This window comes from Henckelia pumila, chromosome 3 (assembly GCF_033568475.1).
Source record: "Henckelia pumila isolate YLH828 chromosome 3, ASM3356847v2, whole genome shotgun sequence".
NCBI lineage: Eukaryota > Viridiplantae > Streptophyta > Magnoliopsida > Lamiales > Gesneriaceae > Henckelia > Henckelia pumila.
Window position 1 is genome coordinate 47,279,167 of NC_133122.1, and position 22,069 is coordinate 47,301,235.

Sequence of the window (22,069 nt, forward strand, 5' to 3'; positions counted from 1 at the left end):
ATTTTTGAAGCTAATGTCATTACAACGACAAAATTTTAGTACCACACTTCTCCAATATTGGCCAAACCCACAGGCGCATGCCAAATTTAACAAGGAATATACATGAAAAACGAGATGAAACATGTGTTATGAATGGCTGAATGTTCGTAGAGTTGAATCATACATGTCTACAAACAATTTTTCGCCTTTCATGGAGAATCGTTTCGCCACCCACAAAGACGAAACATGATTCGGAACAGAACGTATAAAATATAGTGATTGTGGCATATTTCGTTTTAAGCCAATCTGCACAATTTAAGCTTTCATTACTCCAATGCATAAAATATAACATTAGTTACAATTCAATAGATAACTGGTGAATATGTTAGCCTACCTCAATTGACACTGATGAAGTATCAGTAGTACAAATGATGATTGTTTCATTTTCCTTTACAGATGTGTGCCTAATTAATGTATTAAATACTATCTGGTGTTTTCTTCATTTCGAGCTATATCTGATATTCGAGGGCGGCTTCTCCTGCAATAGAGATGAAAATAATGTCAATACTACGAGGCATATTTGGCAGCAAGATGCGAGTAGAATAATGGTGAATAGCAGCAGTAACTTGATAGCTTGATTCGAGCTGTTCTGGTCCAGCTATTATAGCTACAATCATATTTATTTTCTCTTGTTAAGTTTGTTAAATGACAGTTTAGTATGAATTATACTTCTGTATGTCACTAAAGATGCTCTATTATTACTTTATATTTTTATACTAACACTAATTGAAATATAGTTTGGAGTGTATAAATTTCCACTACTGTTGCATAATTTAGTGTGTACGCATTTCCACTACTGACAAGATGCAGAAAAACATTTGGGCAACACATCAAAATGTCAAATGTATGATTCTTAATGTTTTTTAGACTAAACTATCAGGAAAGTGCAGGCTCTAAACTCTAAAGATCAATGAGTCCACTCGGGAAAGATTCAAATCCAACATATACTCACCCCAAGTCAAAACGTAAGCTATTCATCAAGATATAAAATACACAAGTGTTGATCAAGTCAAAATATGCACAAATTAATAGCATGAATACTAAAAATAGTGGTAGCAACATTACCGTGCATCCTCTTGACAAATCGTTCGAATTCAATGAATTTCTGTGGCTCGAAAAGAACTTGACTGAGCCTCAGATAAGTAAAAGAAGAAAAATGCCTCCCATCTGGATCACTGATGGGCTTTGCCTTATCCAATAAATAGTTATAGCCTTCCCTGTTATGGCAGGAAAGAGAATTCTCACTGGCAACTGGTATGCAGCCATCCCAGGCACCGTTCAACACCTAAATTGGTGATGTTACTATATGAGATTTCATCCAATGAAGATTTGTTGATGCAAAACCAAGGAGCAGGATGTGATTCAGATTATGAGATCAACTGCAAAGCACTTACTTGCCAAGCCAAACCCTCAGGATCGGCCAAAGCTTCGGAGAAATTCACATGATTATCATACATGCCAATTTCAGAAGATGCAAAGCACAGAGTGGCCCCATGCCTCTTTAGCATTGCCATCACAGAAACATAGCCATCATGATTGCATGAATTATAGAATCCAGCAGTTAATTCAGCAGCATGACTAGCAGTCTTGTACCACCAATGAATACCTGATAGCTGCTTACGATAAAAATACAGAAAAAAGTTTATTTTATCTTGCACGATCAACTTCAGTTTAAGTCATTTAACATGCATATTAACAACTAAAGAATTAGCAAATAACATATAAGACATGCTGCAACTAAACAATGAAACTGTTCAATAATTGACAAAACAATGTGAGGAAATGAAAAAAAAAAATGCAGAGAGAGAGAGAGAGAGAGAGCACTATACCAACTATTTTCTAAGAAATGGAAGAGACATAATATATCTAAAAAAACCTTCTTTATACGATGAATAGTAAAATGAAAGTCAGTGTGGTATAAAAAGTAACTGCTGAAACATTGAATAATACTACAGGGTAATTTTGGGCCAACTCACCTTTGTCGCAATGCAGGTTCCTTCAAAAGCTAATTTGGCCAGAGAAAGCACTCGATCACAATGGTCAACTAAAACCTGAGAGTACCATCTAAGGAAAAACCTGCCATAATAGCCATCATAATCTCCACCATCACAGAAAAAGCCTGTTTCCTGAGGCCGTGAATTATAGAAACCGGTATTATCAGGCCCTCGTGCCCAAAAAGAGTGTCCTCTTAGTTCAGCTGCTTTCCGCAAGCTTTTCAACAAATACTGATCATAGCACTGAAAAGGAAGAAAAAATGGGTGAAAATGCCAGATATTGCATCGGCTAAGTTACAAGGAAAGGAGAGGAAGAATAAAACAATAATTTTTTGGTTAGTACATGCCGCATCCACACACAAAAAGAAAAATAGAGAAAAGCAATAATCTTGGTCGTGAATAAAATTGTCCGTGCCCGAACATGGGCTAGCGTCTTGTCAGAGGAGAGAGAGAGAGAGAGAGAGAGAGAGAGAGAGAGAGAGAGAGAGAGAGAGATGTGGTCCGTGAGGAACTAAAATCCTGAACTGAAGAGAGAGAAAGATGTGGTCCGTGAGGAACTAAAATCCTGAACTGAAGGCTGCATTATGTATGAAATTGGGATATCTTACATTACCTGAAATTCGCCAATACCAGGATATCTCCAACCATGCTTCACTGGAGTAGAAGGGTATCTCAGTTCTCCACATGGACCAAGTCCGATTACTATCATAGACATGATACCATGCTCAAAAAACTCATCAAACTCAACCCGAAAGCTTCTCATAAAATCAAAGTAGACCTACATAAATTTTCAAAATTAGAGAAAATAAATCAAAATAAAATTGAGGCAAACTTGAGGAGGTGAATCAGGTGACAATCGATAAGAGAACTTTCAAAAAGAACATGGCAATCTCATCGTTAATGAAAAAAATTAATCAAACTGGGAAAGAAGAAAGCCAAATATTTTTTTAGGAGCAAATCATCAATCTTTTCATCTGAAGTAGCTAGCTAGTACACACAAATTTTTATGCCCTTGATGACAAAAATCGCCAAAAATTAATAAGCAAAGAATTAAAAACCTCGGAGTCCTGATATAAATCAGTAAAAACGCAAAAAAAAAAAATAATAATAATAATAATAATACATAAACAAGATAAATCTTGAACTAGTTCATTAACAATCACTTCAGCTCTCCTACACTGCTAAAAGTGTAAAGTTCAAGAACATGAGCAGAGCAAGGAAACAAACCTCTCAGGCTCTAAAACTTTCCAATGAAAAAATATAGAGAGATCACAAACATTTACATATGTTAATCAGCTACCTCTACAGCCGTTCGTCCTCTCAATACTCTTTCCTTATCCACACCCCAAGACAGACACTCGGTGTTTCGCCTTCCCAATCTGTCGGTGAAAAATATGTCTGGATTGCTTCGACCAACTTCAGCCACCCAGTTAGGCAATGGGATACAAACATCATCCCCAACATTCCCTCCACATTCATGAAAAGACATCAGAACCTGTTTTCGATTTTAGAAAAATAAATCATAATATTTTCGTAGAAGTTCAAAATAAAAATATGAGCCACAGGAAATTGATCAAAGTGGTACTATAACGCACACTCAATTCATCAAGCAGCCATGTTTCATTGCAAAATAACAGCCAACATTCTTACAGAAGCCATCACATTATTGACAATGTAGATATTTTGGGAGCACTGTTTTAGCCATAAAATTATTAACCTCGATGTAAAACAAGTTCAAACTTCAGTTCCCCTCTTCTGAAAGATCATGTAATACGCCATCATGATGATAGCATGTACACCTCAGTTAACTAAAATGTTCTATGGATGAGATCATGAGAGCGTGTATTGCTGATCATCACCTCAGGTTGTTTCAACAGTTCTGTAGCAATCCAAATTGCAAAAATGGTCCATTACTTTTATTCAAAAAAATTCATCATCTTTCCTGGAAAAGTTGCACATAAAATTCATCATTTTCTGATTCACGGGAAAATTTTCTAAAAAGCCAGTTATTTTCTGATTCACAGAATCAGCTAATCGATGCAGTTATGCTGGTATCACATGACCTATACAGAATCAAGTAGATGGGACCATCGAGTAAATATAAGAGTTCGTGCATTATCCGTGAAATCACATGATCTATATCCTTAATAAAAGCGTGAAGGATATTCTTTCAAATAGACCCTGAAAAGTGAAGAACGATAGAATTATGTCATCCATCATAGATAAAATCGGCCAAACTAATTGCACATTCTATGAAGACTGACATTACCATCAGATAGGCACGCACAAAGGTAAGAATGCCACAAAACCTTCTAAGGGCTAAATGTGAAGCAGTCAGGAATAGAAAAACTAACTTGTAACTTCATTTTCAGCTCTTGTACAATTTGAAACAACCTCTTGTAGCCATTCCAGTTATATTCTTGGGGTGCATGAGCTTCGACTACACCCCACCAACAATCCACCATAACACCATCCACATTTATCGATTTCAAGAGTTTAAGTTGCTTCACCAGACCATCCGGATCAACAAGCTCGCACTTCATATTGATGACACCCAGCTGACACAATTAATTGAAAAGAATTACAAACTACAGATATACAAAGAATCGAAGACAAATTTACATCAAAGGTAAGCAGGCAGAACAAGAACTTGAAAAATACAGGTCACCAAAATACAGGAAAAGTATATCTTTAGCAGACTCGGAAAACTCACTGGCAGCATGACATAAACTGGAACATGGGGAGTACCAGCAAAATCATGCTCCTGTAATTTTGTGGGTATGTCGACAACCTAGACAATTATCACGGAAAATCATTACAGAAGTATCACAGAGAGATCTGGGTGAGTGACAAAATCCAAAAAAAAATTAAAAAACACGCACAAAGGAAAATAAGGCATCCGGTTTTATATGTTAAAATAATGAATGTATCAAACACCATTTGATTTCAAAATTGAACAACTTAATTTATCTTTCGAGGATTACTTCTGAAATTCAATGTGATCATGAGTGAGACAAGTTTCAGAGCTTAAGAAGAAAACAAGAAGGCAGGAAACAATTTTGATCTCAGGACGCCAAAAATCTGACCTGCCTGTTGTCAACTGTATTGATGGGACCTCCAAGGAGAGGATCATTCTGCATCTCTCCTCCATCTCCAATCATGGCTGAAGTTTGGGATCCGTCAACTGGGGATACATCGTAAGGAGTTGAAGTGGGGCAAAAAACTCCTTTCATGTGAGATGCATTATGATTGGATGTGTTTTGATGGTCAGGGGGCATGCCTCTCAAAGAAGGAGGTGAAGTATGTTGCACAGGCATATGTGTCGAAGATGAAGTCACTGTGGCGCTTGGCGCAGCGGTAGGTCTTGCCACCTGGTGATGTTGAAACAAATGATTGTGTGATTGAGAGATAGGAATGAATGCGCATGTGTCTGCTGCAGTCAAAGTAAAATTCATGTACCATGTTACACATGCTCACCTTGGCGTGGAAGGATGGTAATGTGGAGCCACGACATTATAATACTCTGATCAGGATAAAACAGTAATGCACTAACATATTCCATGACCTTGTCATTGTAATACCACATTTGATAAGGGAAAAGAGAATGAACCCAATCGTCCAACTACAATTGTTTAATTGCGTACATAAAACAAATCATAGACAAATGTATGCAAGTGATATTACAACATGCTCATCTACAAGTGGCAGAGTAATATAGATGTTTACAATTTAAAATTCACCAAGGGACATATGAAAAGCTTATGCTCAACCAGATTAGTAGATACCTGTGACCTGGAAGGGAAGGTGGTTCCATCAGGAAGAACGACCCAACCAGCTTCTCGTGCTAAAGCAGCTATGACATCATTAATGTCAGCTCTAACTCTTAGATTGTAGTTCCCATGTCTTCGAAGCCCAGCCAAAATTTTTGCTGTGATTGCTCTACGTTGTCGCTCTCGAAGCTTTGTTCTCTCTTTCTCTTCCTGTGGCCTACATCTCCGAGACCCTCCTCCCTGAGGAGTTGGTTGATCTTGATATAGATGATGCTGCATGAACCTTTTGTTACCACTCGTAGATACAATGCCCACATCAACACCGACCACTGTGGGTGTACCCATGTTCTTCTCTTCATCATCGTCGTCGTCGTCATCTTCATCTTCCTCTTTCACATCCATTCCCATTTCATCGTCATCTTCTTCGCTAGCTGCAAATCTCTGCATCTCCGCTGCAATATTTTTTTAAATTTTCTTGTCACTGGGTTATCTTCTATTTTAGGCGACAGGGATCACAAAGGAGTTGTTCGTCCAAAAGTAGGTTCCATAGCTTGTACCATATTTGCCATGTGTTAATGGCATAATATCCCTGGAAAACGAACGCGTATGTTTGTGATCATATAATACCGCTGCCTGGCTCAGAATTATCTGAAACAAGATATCTGAAGTAAACACCAAGTTTGTCATAAGAAAGAATACATGGCTTGAGATAAATAAACAAAAGCTCCGTCATATATTGAACTATTACACTGAAATGTGAACTGAAGGAAAGCGAAATATCAAACTTCTGTGCATTTCCACATTGCCATTAGACTAATGTGATGTCTTGAATTTGTTTTACTCTAATAAGAACACGCTTCTGTGCTTTTATAAATCTAGCAAATTGAATTTTTTTTACTCTAATAACAACACGCTTCTGTGCTTTTATAAATCTAGCAAAACAAGACACTTGATAGCATTTTAATTCCATATAAATAAAATCAGCAAGCTACTCCATAGTCCTGCTGTTTTTCTTTGTAACAAATCAACCTCATACTACACATTAGGCAACAAAGAAAATTCAGCTTTTGTGTGCAATAAACACCTCAATTACACTTTAAGAACACATTCTGATGTCGTTTCACATTCTAACGATTCAGATCTAAACGACCCCTCTCCGGAGGAAACAAACCAAGATCCAGGGGAGCAAACTTACCGCAAGTTAAGAAAGCGGCGAGCTCGCCGGGATGCTCTCACAAGCCAACTAGAAGATAGTAAAAGTGTGATAATTGTGAAATTCGAATGCAAAAAGGAGTGCTTGAAGAGATGAGCAGGTTCCACGGCGGCGACGCGGCGGAGGAGAAAAGGGCGTGGTGGTGGTGGAGGGTTTGGCACGAGGGAAGCGTGTGAAAGGACTTGGCACGCGTTAGGTGCCTTATCCTCAGACGTGCGGCTCACACGAATTGCACGTGCCTTAGATGGACCCACTCACGAGAATTGTGTGGGACCATTCCAATTGTGTGGCTTACTTGTTGGAATACTGGGTTTTCAAATAAATAATTAATTAAAAAAAGTAAAAACTCATGTTATATGATTTTATTGATCAATTTTACGAGATTGATATTTTATTTTACTTGATTAATGAATAATTATATATTTTTTATGTAAAAAATATAACTTTTTTTTTTGAAAAAATGTCAAAAATATAACTTTTAAATTATAAATATGGATCAATTCACTCATTTTATGGATATAATAATGTGAGATACTCTCATAAGAAACTTACTAAAAAAAATTTAACAAGTTATCAAAAAAAATTAAATATTTATAAGAATAAGTAGAGATTTGCAACCTGTCTCATTGAAAAGTAAAATGTGTCATGGATTGAGACTGTGATCCCTCGTTTCAAACTTTTTTTTAAAAAAAAAATTATATATTGTGGTTTTGTTTTGTATGAAAACAAAATATCTAGATGAAGTTGGAATTTACATGTGTATATCAAAAATGAAATTATTACATATTTAAAGGAACTGATGTTAAATGTAAAAAATCGCTAACATATACCATGTACATAGTTAGCACTTAGCATTGCCTAGAGGCTAGATTGTTGGTTGTTACCATGGTATCTATGATTATGAATGAATTAATAAAAAAATAACAAAGAAATAAACAAAATATATATAAATTTTGACATTGTTATGTTTTCTGTAATTGTTTTGTTTTGTTTATTTGTTTGTTATTTTTTTATTTATATTCTCGATTCTTTTCATGCCACCTCGTGTAGAGATGATATACGATAGAAGTTAAAACGATCACGAAAAATGTTTATTTTTCTAAACATAGACTCCCAAAAATTAAATTTCATTTTAAAATTTACAAGTCTAATCTCCCTTGCACACATAAATAAATAAATAATTATCGAAATTTTAAAATTTATTTTAGTTTTTAGAAACAAATCCGTATCGGGAAAAAAAAATCAAAGTGACCTTAAAATTTTTCAAGTGTAGCAAATATTAATTAATGACTCATATATTGAAAGAGTTGATGCCCCGCTAGCCAACTTGTGGCTAAGGGCTTTGAGAGTCTCTTTTTGTAAAACAATCTTTGTTTAATATAATATATGTTCTTTAAATGGCGTTCACTTTATCTTATTATTATATAATGATATACTGTTGCTATTTTGATAAAGACCTTGAATATACTAAAGTAAGATGAGATAGTGAATATAGAGAGATCACTGTCATGAAACACATCTTATGTTCACTGTATATTCTAAACAGTTCCTAGTCAATTGAGCCGTCCACAAATAAGGATAAGGATCGCTCGAGATTGAGACTAGCATTTGCGATGCCGAGTACCACGTTTCATTGGTATGGAACATAGAGATGTTCGAAGCATGCAAATGGATATTCATATAATGAATGATCGAACTACCCTATTCGGACTTTCCAAGTGGTTATCACTTATCGAGTGGATATAGTCCGCGGTTTTGGTTGTACACCATTAGTCCTTATTACTTGAAACATCATTGAGACTCTATATGCTAGTACTGTGCTTTGACTCGTTTACCGACTCTATTAGGGTCATCAGGTGTCGGGATTGAGTACAGTTATGACACATATAGGAGTCGATGCTTTGTTGTCAAGGATTCACCGCACACTTGCGAGTGTGGATATCCTATGCAATCTGAGGAGATATTAGTGTGACGAATCTCTGGCCAGAGTACATGATGTGTTTTAGGTTACTTGGTTTCCTAGTAGTACATGCGATGTCACTATTTGATCTTCAAGATGCATTGCATAGTTATCGAATCTCGAACGACTCTCGATGTACCAATGGTTGTTGATTCGATCGGGATATATGGATGAAGGGACCGTACTGTACGCTAACCAAAATCTATTGGTTCTTGCAGGCACTATCAGTGATACCTAGGGAATCATGGGGCGATGTTGCTAGGCGCTCTTACCATGATTCGTTGGGTAAGTCAGAAATTGTTGTTCCGAGTCACAAGGAGTGTGAGCCCACGGCTGGCTGTTTCCCTGAACCATTGAGGATCACACAAGTAATGGATTTTTAATCCCCGTTGAGATAATTAAATTTAAAGAGTTAAATTTAGTGGATCAAGAAGTAGGACTTCTTATTTAAGAATAGAGGGAGTAAAATTTCCTAAAATGACATAGTGATGGACATTTTTGAAAATCACTGAATTTGGATTAAGAAAATTTATCTTGACTTTAAAAGATGCAGAAATGGTTTCTGTACACATTGGTGAAATTGGTTTATCAATCTGAGTCACGATAAATTTTATATTAATTTCTGAACATGCGGGCTTTGCTTGTCAGGCTTGAACTTATGACTAATGGGCCCTAAGCTGTTAGCAGCCCACATTATAAATAAGTTATTGCAGTGCAGAAATTACACAACACAAGGCATAAAATTCGAAACCCTAGAGCTCTCTCTTTAGAGAATTCGGCCGCCCCCCTCCCCTACTGTGTTCGAGAATTTCAGTCTGCAAATTTCGAATTTGCAGTCTGATTTAACAGATCATATCTGTTCTATCTCTTCGTAGAAACTTCTGCTAGACTTTCTAGTGCAGTCTATCAGAGGGATTAAACTTCTGTTCGTGGACCTGATTGAAGAAACGTTCGTTCATCAGTTCCTGGGATATACAACAAGAGCAGATTAATCTGTTGGTGTCCATAATCTCGCTTCGAGATTTTAAGGTAAAATTTACATTGTTTAAATTTTATGCTATCAATTTTAATCGTAGGAATTTGATACCCATATGGAATCGTTCCATATAAAATTTTAAAACTTCCGCTGCAACGGGTATCAATTTTTTTTCGATCCGGAGAACGACCGTGTTTCAACAGTGGTATCAGAGCCAGGTTGTTCTCGGATTTTACGATTAAAATATTGTTCAATTGTACAAGCCTCGATTTTTCAGAAAAATAAAACGAATTTTTTTTTTTTTAATTTTCCGGGGGGACTGCCCGCTGCCCGAAAGGGCAGTGGGCGGCCGCTGCCCAGCGGCCCAGCGACGGGGCTGGGCCCCCGGCCCGAATGTCGGGGACTGCCCGGGATCGTCCCGGGCAGCCCAGAAAAATTAAAATTTTATATTTTTTTTTGAAATTTTGAATTTCGGCCCGTTAATTGTTATCGGGCCCAGTTTTTGGCCCGATTAAAAATTGTTTCAGTTGGTCCACGAGGAAATGAGTCAAAATTGTTTGAGCCCAAAATTTTTAAGAAAATTAATTTTTGGATAAATTTTGAATTTTGGAAATTTATAAATTTAATCCAATAAATTAAATCTTTAAATTAATAATTTTGGTACAATTGATAATAAAACATGATTTTATGTATAAAATTGGATTTTATATGTAAAATATGATTTTATGGATAAACTAGATAAAATATGATTTTATATATAAAATAAGATTTATATATGAAATATGATTTTATCTATTTATATTTATTGTCATTGAATGATATCCAATAAATTAATTTTTGAATTAAATATTATTGGATAAGGATGATCGATTGCAATGACCAATATTATAGGTGTATGTTAAGTTGTTTACATTTGGTTTAATTATTGTTGTTGGATTTATTAATGGGCCTGGTTTATGGTCCAATATGAATTGTCATATGTAATAAAAGTGGGTCTGGTTTATGGCCCGTTCCCACCCCTTAAATATGTATCCTCTGCTTGTCATCGAAATTTATTGTAAATTTTAGACTTAGTGGGAGATGAAGATTTGAAGACAAAGGTGGGCCCAGCAGACAATAAAGACCGAAGAAATATAAATTGGAAGCTCAATGTAATAGGATTGCATTGCATACTTGCATATTACCTAGGATTGGACTTAGACTCGTGATTGGCAACCACGGGTCGATTAGTAATGGAATCGATCATCCTAAAATAATATATGATATTATTATTGTATGCATGTTTAGACTAAATTGTATGAATCCCGCAAGCATACAAATTTTAAATGATGAGACAAATTTTCGAAATTAAAATCCCTCATTTTAAATATGATTTAAAATTGATATCAAGATAAATAAAAGGGCATTTAAATATTGTTTAAATGTTCCTACCTTCCATCAACGATCAATGTATGAGATGCTACCCGCGGATACGATCCGGCTCATATTATTGGGGGGGCCCGTTCGTCGGAAAGCTGTACATTGGATCGATACATGTTGTAAGTTGGATGGAACTCCCATGAGATTGGCTCATATTATTGGGGATCCACATGGCGACCGTCCATCACAACTTAATATTGATGGGTCATCTTGACGTGTCACAATAAACGGCGTCATATTATTGGGCCCTTATTGGACATGAGGTAAAAACATGGAGGTTGCTTTGGAAGCAATTGGGCTCTACCATTTGAAAATTATGGTTGGCTGATATTATTCAGGACTATAGTTTGTCAATTGGACTCCATGTTCCCACTAAAGAAAATGTTTTTCGTTTTCACTAGAGGGTAGTGAAATCGTTAAAATAGTGGGAGTGAGATTCATAAAATAAATTTTGCCTTATTTTATATCTTAGTAAATTAATTAAACAATCACTGATTATTGTCTGTTTCTTTTCAGTATTTCATTAAGATGAATTCGCGCAATCCACTATTCTCTATTCTCGAACAAAACAAACTGACTGGCGCAAACTATACGGAATGGTTTCGTAAGTTGAAGATTGTCTTGACCTCGGAGAAGATGTTCTACGTGTTAGAAAAATCTCCTCCGAAGGAAGCACCAGCTGATATAAGTCCGGAAGAGTTCGCCAAACTTGATAAATAGTGGGACCATGATATCAAGGCCAAATGCTATATGCAAGCTTCGATGTCTGATGAACTCCAGAGGCGATTTGAGGATACCGTGAATGCTGCTGACATTCACGCACAACTCAAGGAACTTTTTGGGGCTCAATCGAGATCTGAAATGTTCGCTACTGTAAAAAAAGTTAATGACGTGTCGCATGCGTGAAGGGACTTCGGTCCGTGATCATGGGGTACGCGTGATTTGGCTCATTCAGAAGTTGGTAACACTTGAATTGGTATTGGAGCATGAACTCAATGTGGACTTATTACTTCTCTCTCTTCCTTCATCGTTTGACGGTTTTGTGGTGAATTTCAATATGAACAAGATAGAGGCCTCTCTTGAAGAGATGGTCAATATGCTTGTAACTTATGAAGCCACTTTAAAGAAGGATAAACCAGTTCTCTTGATGGGATCCTCTTCTTCTGCTAAGAAGGGGCCAAGTACAAAGGGTAAGAAACGTTCTGCCCCGTCCAAGAAAACCGAACCCGAGAAGAAGAACAAGACAAAGGCTTCAAACATGGAAAAATCCAAGGATGTTTGCCATCACTGCAAGAAACCCGATCATTGGAAACGTAACTGCAAGGAATATCTCGAGCAGTTGCGAACTGCGAAGGGTATGTTTTATATTGAAATAAATGTTTCACTTAATACTACTTCTTGGGTATTGGATACCGGATGTGGATCTCACATTTGTAATGATTTGCAGGTGATGACAAGAAGTCGCAAGCTTAGGATGGGTGAGACCCAGCTGAGGCTCGAAAATGGTTCTCGAGTTGAAGCCAAAGCTGTGGGAGACATTTGTTTAATTTTGCAGAATGATTTTAAGTTATTTTTTAGAGATGTTTTATATGTGCCAGATTTGGTTAAAAACATTATTTCTATTTCTATGCTTGATAGAGATGGTTTTTCTTGCAATTTTGTGAATGAGATTTGCAATATTTACAAGAATGAATGTTTAATTGGATGTGGACAACTTGAAAATGATCTATATAACTTAAAATTAAAAGACGTTCCAATTAATTATGTTGATAAACCGGTAACAACAAATAAAAGGAAAATTGATAGTCAAAACCCAGCAAACCTTTGGCATGCTAGGCTAGGTCATATTTCTTCAAGGAGGATGAACAAGCTAGTGGGAGAGGGCATGTTTGATATGTCTGATATTAACTCTCTACCTACTTGTGAGTCATGCCTCAAAGGAAAAATGACTAAATCTCCTTTCAAAGGAAAGCCAGAGCGTAGTCAAAATCTATTGGATTTGATCCATACAGATGTTTGCGGACCATTTAGTATTGGTACAAAATTTGGTCACACCTACTTCATTACCTTTACTGATGATTATTCTAGGTATGGGTACTTATATTTGATGAAATATAAGTCTGAATCATTTGAAAAGTTCAAAGAATTCAAGGCTGAAGTAGAAAACAAACTAGGTAAGAGTATTAAAGCACTTCAATCAGATCGAGGTGGAGAATACTTAAGTACCGAGTTCTTGGATTATCTAAAAGATAATAGGATTCTCTTTCAGTGGACTCCTCCTATGACACCTCAGCTGAATGGTGTTTTGGAGCATCGCAATCGAACCTTGTTGGACATGGTTCGATCTATGATGAGCTTCACTGAGCTCCCACCTTCATTTTGGGGCTATGCTCTTGAAACGGTGGTATTGTTGTTGAACAACGTCCACACTAAAGCAGTGGACAAAACACCATACGAGTTATGGAATGGCAAAGCTCCTAAGTATTCGTACTTGAGGATTTGGGGATGTCCTACTTACGTAAAGCAGACAGTGGGAGATAAGTTGGATAGTCGATCCACCTTATGTTATTTTGTAGGGTATCCGAAGAATTCAATCGGATATTATTTCTATCATCCCACTGAAACAAAAGTGTTTGTTTCAAGAAATGCCACATTCTTGGAGAAGGAGTTCTTATTGGATAAGAAAGGCAAGATGATGGAACTCGAAGAAATTCGAGAAGAACCCGAGATACAAAATAACGATCCTATACTTCAAGAATCAACACAAGACACGCCTATTATTAGAAGATCTGAGAGGACTTCTAGGCCTCCTATTAGATATGGTCTTCTTCTTGAAGGGGATCAAAGTGAACCCGACATTGGATGTGATCTAAAAAACTTCAAGGAAGCAATTTCTGATGCGGATTCGAATTTATGTCTTGAAGCTATGCAGTCGGAAGTAGATTCGATGCATACAAACCAAGTTTGGTCTTTAGTAGATCCTCCCGATGGAATTGTTCCAATAGGATGTAAATGGATCTACAAGAGAAAACTTGGGCCTAATGGTAAGGTACTGACCTACAAGGCACGATTGGTTGCAAAAGGTTACACTCAAAGACAAGGTGTTGACTATGATGAAACTTTTTCACCAGTCACAATGTTCAAGTCCATAAGAATCCTTATTGCCATTGCTGCATGGTATGACTATGAGATATGGCAAATGAATGTGAAGACTGCATTCCTTAATGGAAATATTAAGGAAGAGATCTATATGATGCAGCCCGAGGGATTCACATCCATGGGAAGCGAGCATAAGGTATGTAAGCTTCAGAGATCGATCAATGGTCTCAAACAGGCATCAAGAAGTTGGAACCAGAAATTTGATGAAACAATAAAGGATTTTGGTTTCATCAAGAACCCGAAGGAACCATGCGTGTACAAGAAAGTAGTTAAGGATGCGGTAACATTCTTAGTATTTTATGTTGATGACATCCTACTCATTGGGAATGATGTAGGGATGTTGCAGTCAACAAAGATATGGTTGTCAGGTAGATTCTAGATGAAGGATTTGGGTGAGGCGTCCTATATTCTAGGGATACAGATCTATAGAGATAAATCTAAGAGAATGATAGGACTTACTCAAGCTACCTACATCGACACTATATTGAAAAGGTTTTCAATGGATGAGTCCAAGAGATGACATCTACCTATGTGTCATGGAGTCTCTCTATCCAAGTCTATGTGTCCCAAGACTGACGAAGAGATAGAGAAAATGACACACATACCATATGCGTCAGCCATAGGGAGTATCATGTATGGGATGATATCTACCAGACCGGATGTGGCATTTGCTCTGAGTGTCACGAGCAGATATCAAGCCAATCCCGGTCAAATGCATTGGAAAGCCGTGAAGGATATTCTTAAGTACTTGAGAAGAACTAAGAATGTATTCATTGTTTATGGAGGAAGAGAACTGAAATTGGAAGGTTATACCGACTCTAGCTTTCAAAGTGACGTGGATGACTCAAAGTCAACCTCTGGATTTGTGTTCATGCTCAATGGCGGTGCTGTCTCTTGGAAGAGTTCCAAGCAGGACACCACAGCGGATTCCACCAATGAGGCAGAATACATTGCGGCATCAGCTGCTGCTAAAGAGGCCGTTTAGATGAGGAATTTCGTCCAAGAGTTGGGCGTTATTCCTGAAGCTGTTGGTCCAGTCCCGGTGTACTGTGACAACATGGGTGCCGTTGCTCAGGCAAAGGAACCAAGGTCTCATCAAAGATCCAAACACGTACTGAGGAAATACCACATCATCCGGGAGATCGTGGAAAGAGGAGACATCACTGTCGAGAGAGTGGCCTCTGCAGACAATATCGCTGATCCACTTACTAAGCTCTTGCCATGACCATTATTTGACAAACATCGCGAAGCAATGGGACTACGTAATATGACTAGTTGGCTTTAGGGCAAGTGAGAGATTGAAAGAGTTGATGCCCCACTAGCCAACTTGTGGCTAAGGGCTTTGAGAGTCTCTTTTTGTAAACAATCTTTGTTTAATATAATATACGTTCTTTAAATGGCGTTCACTTTATTTTATTATTATATAATGATATACTGTTGCTATTTTGATAAAGACCTTGAATATACTAAAGTAAGATGAGATAGTGAATATAGAGAGATCACTGTCATGAAACACATCTTATGTTCACTGTATATTCTAAACAGTTCCTAGTCAATTGAGCCGTCCACAAATAAGGATAAGGATCGCTCGAGATTGAGACTAGCATTTGCGATGCCGAGTACCACGTTTCATTGGTATGGAACATAGAGATGTTCGAAGCATGCAAATGGATATTCATATGATGAATGATCGAACTACCCTATTCGGACTTTCCAAGTGGTTATCATTTATCGAGTGGATATAGTCCGCAGTTTTGGTTGTACACCATTAGTCCTTATTACTTGAAATATCATTGAGACTCTATATGCTAGTACTGTGCTTTGACTCGTTTACCGACTCTATTATGGTCATCAGGTGTCGGGATTGAGTACAGTTATGACACATATAGGAGTCGATGCTTTGTTGTCAAGGATTCACCGCACACTTGCGAGTGTGGATATCCTATGCAATCTGAGGAGATATTAGTGTGACGAATCTCTGGCCAGAGTACATGATGTGTTTTAGGTTACTTGGTTTCCTAGTAGCACATGCGATGTCACTATTTGATCTTCAAGATGCATTGCATAGTTATCGAATCTCGAACGACTCTCGATGTACCAATGGTTGTTGATTCGATCGAGATATATGGATGAAGGGACCGTACTGTACGCTAACCAAAATCTATTGGTTCTTGCAGGCACTATCAGTGATACCTAGGGAATCATGGGGCGATGTTGCTAGGCGCTCTTACCATGATTCGTTGGGTAAGTCGGAAATTGTTGTTCCGAGTCACAAGGAGTTGTGAGCCCACGGCTGGCTGTATCCCTGAACCATTGAGGGTCACACAAGTAATGAATTTTTAATCCCCGTTGAGATAATTAAATTTAAAGAGTTAAATTTAGTGGATCAAGAAGTAGGACTTCTTATTTAAGAATAGAGGGAGTAAGATTTCCTAAAATGACATAGTGATGGACATTTTTGGAAATTACTGAATTTGGATTCAGAAAATTTATCTTGACTTTAAAAGATGCAGAAATGGTTTCTGTGCACATTGGTGAAATTGGTTTATCAATCTGAGTCACGATGAATTTTATATTAATTTCTGAACATGCGGGCTTTGCTTGTCAGATTTGAACTTATGACTAATGGGTCCTAAGCTGTTAGCAGCCTACATTATAAATAAGTTATTGCAGTGCAGAAATTACACAACACAAGGCATAAAATTCGAAACCCTAGAGCTCTCTCTCTAGAGAATTCGACCGCCCCCTCCCCTACTGTGTTCGAGAATTTCAGTCTGCAAATTTTGAATTTGCAGTCTGATTTAACAGATCATATCTGTTCTATCTCTTCGTAGAAACTTCTGATAGACTTTCTATTGCAGTCTATCAGAGGGATTAAACTTCTGTTCGTGGACCTGATTGAAGAAACGTTCGTTCATCAGTTCCTGGGATATACAACAAGAGCAGATTAATATGTTGGTATCCATAATCTCGCTTCGAGATTTTAAGGTAAAATTTACATTGTTTAAATTTTATGTTATCAATTTTAATCGTAGGAATTTGATACCCATATGAAATCGTTCCATATAAAATTTTTAAACTTCCGCTGCAACGAGTATCAATTTTTTTTCGATTCGAAGAACGACTGTGTTCCAACATATATTACCTCTAAAAAATAAAGATTATTGCAGTCACACTTGAAGTGACGGGCCAACTTACTGCACTTCCAATTTCCAAAGGTCGTTTGAGTCAAATCATGGTGTGCACGTCTATCAAAATGTATATCGGGTCAAAATTTAATGGAAAATTATATATTATGTTATCAAAATTTTGTCCTAGATAATTTAATGTGGATATTAATTATATATTTGTTTATTATTGAATGTGGTACATAATTGGTTTGACAAGGCTGACTCACTCCATCGTACGAGAGCGTGAACAAGTTTATTCTTTGACCTTCTTACGAAATATTTTTCCAAAATAAATTATCCATTATCGAAACCATTCTTTGATTCGATTTTATCCGCATTATTTTTCAACTAATTAATAAGGTTGTTAGAATCTATATACTATTCTATTTGAGAAAATTATATCATTGTCCTTTACTTTTTTCATTTTTAGTATAATTGTTAGTTAATTTACGATTTTGGTCCACTAATTTGATATTTTTTTCAATTTTAGTTTTTTTTTATCGGAAGAATGACGTGACACCGAAATATGCTTACAACATGTATACATGATATCATATTTACATTCCAGTAAAAAATGATACAATTGAAAAAAGAAAAAAAAGAGAAAAAAGCAAGACAGTGGATTAAAACTGTGAATTAACTCAGCTCAAAAAAAAACTATGAATTAACCAATATCAATATAAAAAATTAAAAATATGCAAACTATCATATCAAAATGTAATTTTTCCTCTAAATATATATTTGTCTCAATTAAAAGTAGTTATACCAATCTTAATATAATAAATTAGGCAGATGTATCTTCATTCATTTATTTAAAAAATCTCATTTGGATTATCTAATACTCTGTGGTAAAGAAATTTTTTACAATCAAATTTAAGATTGTGTTTGAATGGAATGATTTTATTTTGGACGAGAATTCAAGTCAAAGTGTTTAAAATATATATGAATTGGTCAAATCATTCGATCCAAAATACAACCATGATTCTCCTCTCTTCTTTTCTTTTCTTTTCTTTTCTTTTCCTTTTTTTTCTTTTTTTCTCTCTAGTTACTAAAATATCCAAAAATACCTTTAAAAAAAATACACATTGATTCTTGCACTATTTTACGGTTGAAGCTAACCGACATGTCCTTCCCTATAAGTTAGTTAAAAATGCAATGAATATACCACGCAAAAGTCAAGAATCATTTAATAAAATTGTACAAACCCCAAGTACCCCCACCGATATAATTATTTTTTTATAGATGTCAACTAATATACTACATTATTGCATGGCTCGTGCCTCACTTTCGACATCAAATTAAAGTTCTTGCTTGCCATCCCTCCAATTTCTCCAACAAAATCTCATCAAGGTTAGCAGAAGAATTCAGAATAGAGGGAACATATAACATATTGTTCTTGCAAGAACCTAAATTAAGCAAAGGTAATTTTTTAAAGGTAAAGGTTGCACAAGAATTCAGAATAGAGGCAACTGTAAACTTTGGGTGCGTGCTTCAAATAAATCGTTCAAAAGTTCTGATGTTAAAAATGACGTTTGCTCTTTATATTGATAAAGATCATGCATCAAGGAGGATTTGTAGCTTTTTTCCTTTTTTATCTGTTTGCTTTTTTTAAGTAGGAATTTATAGCAGAATCTTGTGTAATATATACCATAACGAGTGATTTTCTGTAACTCTTTAACCAAATCATACATTTCTCATTGCAGATTCTTGTCCAAGAACACTAGAGTTGACATACTGAAAGTCAAGGAAATGGACAGCAGAAGCAGGTCTTCAAATTGTGATGAGGTTGATGATTTGGGGGGGATTCAGCTTTCGTCTTCTGCTGATCAGACATTCACGGAAATCACGAGTCAGTCAATCTTGAGTGTCGATTCTTTCGCCTACTGCAGGACTGATTCGGAGACGTCAGCATTCTCCGGTCTGGTGGATGAGATTAGCTCTTCTGAGGCAGATTCTTCCCTCTTCTGGAAAGGCCTCGAGTCCCCGGCTGGAACCACGCTTTCAAGATTCAGCACCAGAAAGCACATTGGAATCTTGGATGGTGAAATACAAGATTTAGGTGAAGTGTTTTCCTCTCTCTCTCGTGTAGTTTTTCGTGGTTTTCGTTGAAATCACCGGTATGTGCATGCAGGGGCGAACATAACATTTGAAAATTTACAGATTTGGAATTGATGAAGGAGAGATTTGCCAAGCTTTTGTTAGGGGAAGATATGTCTGGGAGTGGTAAAGGGGAGTCTATTGCTGTCACCATCTCAAATGCCATAACCAACCTCTACGGTAAAATGCTGAAAACTGATATATATATAGGTGTCCGTCCATATAATCACTGGATCACACACGCCCCGTCTAGTGTCACGTGGCATTCGGAAATGATCCGACGACTGTGGAGCATGGAGAATACACGATGATTTTCTTTCCCCTGCATCTTATCAATGTTTGTAGTCTGATTTCGATATAATTTTATCTACGATGCAGCTTCGATATTTGGTCACCATCAAAGATTAGAGCCATTGAAACATGACAAGAAGTTGATGTGGAAGAGAGAAATGAGTTGCTTGTTATCTGTCTGTGATCATATAGTGGAATTTAGTCCAACACTGCAGAATTTAAAAGATGGGACTACTTTGGAGGTGAACTTCATTCTTTTTTTTTTCCGCATTTTTGAGACCATTTTCTTTCTTTTAGCAAATCAAGAAAATGGTGCTTACAGGTGATGACAAGCAGGCCAAGACCAGACATTTACATCAACCTTCCAGCGTTGAAAAAACTCGACGCAATGCTCCTAGTAAGGCATAAAATTCCCCCCATCTTCCTTTTGAGACGAACAAAAATATGAGTTTGTATGCTAGGGAAAATTTTCTTCTTGCATCTTTCCGCGAAAAAGATGAATAACGAAGTGAAATTTTTGGCATGAAACAGGATATCTTGGACAGTTTTGAGGACACTGAGTTCTGGTATGCAGATCAGGGCAGCATATCAGGAAACTCGACGCATTCGGGGTCGTTCAGAAGAGTACTTCAACCACGGCCTCAACAAAAAGAAGAAAAATGGTGGTTGCCTGTTCCTTGTATTTCACCACTAGGGCTATCTGAGAACTCCAAGAAACATTTACTACAAAAGCGCGATCTTGCTAACCAGATCCACAAGGCTGCAATGGCTATAAACACTGGCATTCTAGCTGAAATGCAGGTTCCAGAACCATACTTGGATACTCTTCCTAAGGTAAATTGGAGATCAAGCTCAAAACTTTCATGTTAAGGGGACGACCAGAAACTTTAGTAAAACTAAATTATTTTGCCTGTTAATGTGATTCTAGAGTGGAAAAGCAAGTATAGGAGATACAATCTACAACTACATGTACAACACACGCAAGTTTTCGCCTGATCGTCTTCTTGACAAACTCGGCATAAACTCAGAACGTGAAGCCCTGGAACTGGCCGACAAGATCGAAGCCTCAATGTACACATGGCGTCGTAAAATGTGGGTGGCTCATTCGAAATCATCGTGGGTTGTGGTTAAAGATCTCGTATCCGATATAGATCGATGTGACAAGAATCATCTTTTGGCAGACAGGGCAAATACCTTACTATTCTGTTTGAAGCAAAGATATCCTGAACTTTCACAAACTACATTGGATTCAAGTAAAATCCAATACAACAAGGCACGTACTAAAAAGTAATATGAATGTTCTCTAAACTCCAAATTGATTTCATGCTTGATGTTTGAACATGCTAATGCAGGATATAGGACAAGCAGTGCTGGAAAGCTATTCCAGAGTATTAGAAAGCTTAGCATTCAACATTGTTGCCTGGATCGAGGATGTTCTTTACGTCGATCATAAGACCATGACAAAACAAGAGCAAGGAACTTGAATCACAACTGGCTCCAAAGATCGCCTTCGCTCCCACCTAAAACTAGCTGCTAACGGATGAAAGGGCACGTTCACTGAACTTCAGCGGTGCTTGGGCTAATCCATCGAGGGAGGAATTCACCTCACAGATTGTTAAGCCATCATCTCCAAAAGGAGTGACTTTGTGAATGGAAACCCCTTAAAAAGAACATGAGAATATCAATCAAGAATATATAAATATCAGACAAAATATTAGCTTCTCCATTCATTTTTTAACCTTTTTGCCCACTGGAATCCCATGTTTTACTGTCATAGCATATCGTAATCCCGAATGGATTAAGTTCTTGAATCGCACGCGTGTTGAACGTGTCCGTTTTCATTCAAACTCTCGGGATTTAAAGCTACCCCTGGAGTGGCGAAGGCATATCCAAAGGATGTCAGAAAAACACTTGTACATTACAATCACAATCAAAATCCATCTCTTCCCAATATATATTGGTATTTGGTCATTTATGCTGT

At 37.0% G+C, this 22,069-nt stretch overlaps 2 protein-coding genes across 6 annotated transcripts; one reads left to right on the forward strand and one right to left on the reverse strand.

Annotated features, from left to right (window-relative positions):
* Positions 1-67: 67 nt before the first annotated feature.
* On the reverse strand, positions 68-7,276 carry LOC140890157 (beta-amylase 7-like). 4 transcript variants are annotated; one of them, XR_012152176.1, is made up of 13 exons: positions 6,999-7,276; positions 6,361-6,451; positions 5,819-6,255; positions 5,120-5,404; positions 4,747-4,824; positions 4,388-4,591; positions 3,334-3,528; positions 2,647-2,811; positions 2,016-2,276; positions 1,434-1,652; positions 1,105-1,324; positions 374-517; positions 68-285 (listed from the first exon to the last, which is right to left on the reverse strand). XR_012152176.1 is itself a non-coding variant. In XM_073297915.1 (12 exons), exons 2-12 carry the CDS (start codon positions 6,383-6,385, stop codon positions 489-491), a joined length of 2,118 nt encoding a protein of 705 aa, XP_073154016.1. In that variant the 5' UTR covers positions 6,386-6,451; positions 6,999-7,276; the 3' UTR covers positions 287-488. The 4 variants fall into 4 exon arrangements, 3 of the variants coding, with proteins under 3 accessions (XP_073154016.1, XP_073154017.1, XP_073154018.1); XM_073297915.1 differs by lacking the exon at positions 68-285 and having other exon boundaries at positions 287-517; XM_073297916.1 differs by lacking the exon at positions 68-285 and having other exon boundaries at positions 287-517; positions 6,361-6,465.
* An 11,724-nt stretch (positions 7,277-19,000) lies between these two features.
* Positions 19,001-21,879, forward strand: LOC140891153 (rop guanine nucleotide exchange factor 3-like). Of its 2 annotated transcripts, none has more exons than XM_073299488.1 (8): positions 19,001-19,121; positions 19,404-19,759; positions 19,861-19,977; positions 20,176-20,330; positions 20,411-20,485; positions 20,620-20,922; positions 21,017-21,361; positions 21,441-21,879. In XM_073299488.1, the coding sequence occupies exons 2-8, from the start codon at positions 19,450-19,452 to the stop codon at positions 21,570-21,572; spliced, it is 1,437 nt and encodes a 478-aa protein (XP_073155589.1). In that variant the 5' UTR covers positions 19,001-19,121; positions 19,404-19,449; the 3' UTR covers positions 21,573-21,879. The 2 variants fall into 2 exon arrangements, with proteins under 2 accessions (XP_073155589.1, XP_073155588.1); XM_073299487.1 differs by having other exon boundaries at positions 19,047-19,135.
* The last annotated feature ends 190 nt before the right edge of the window (positions 21,880-22,069 follow it).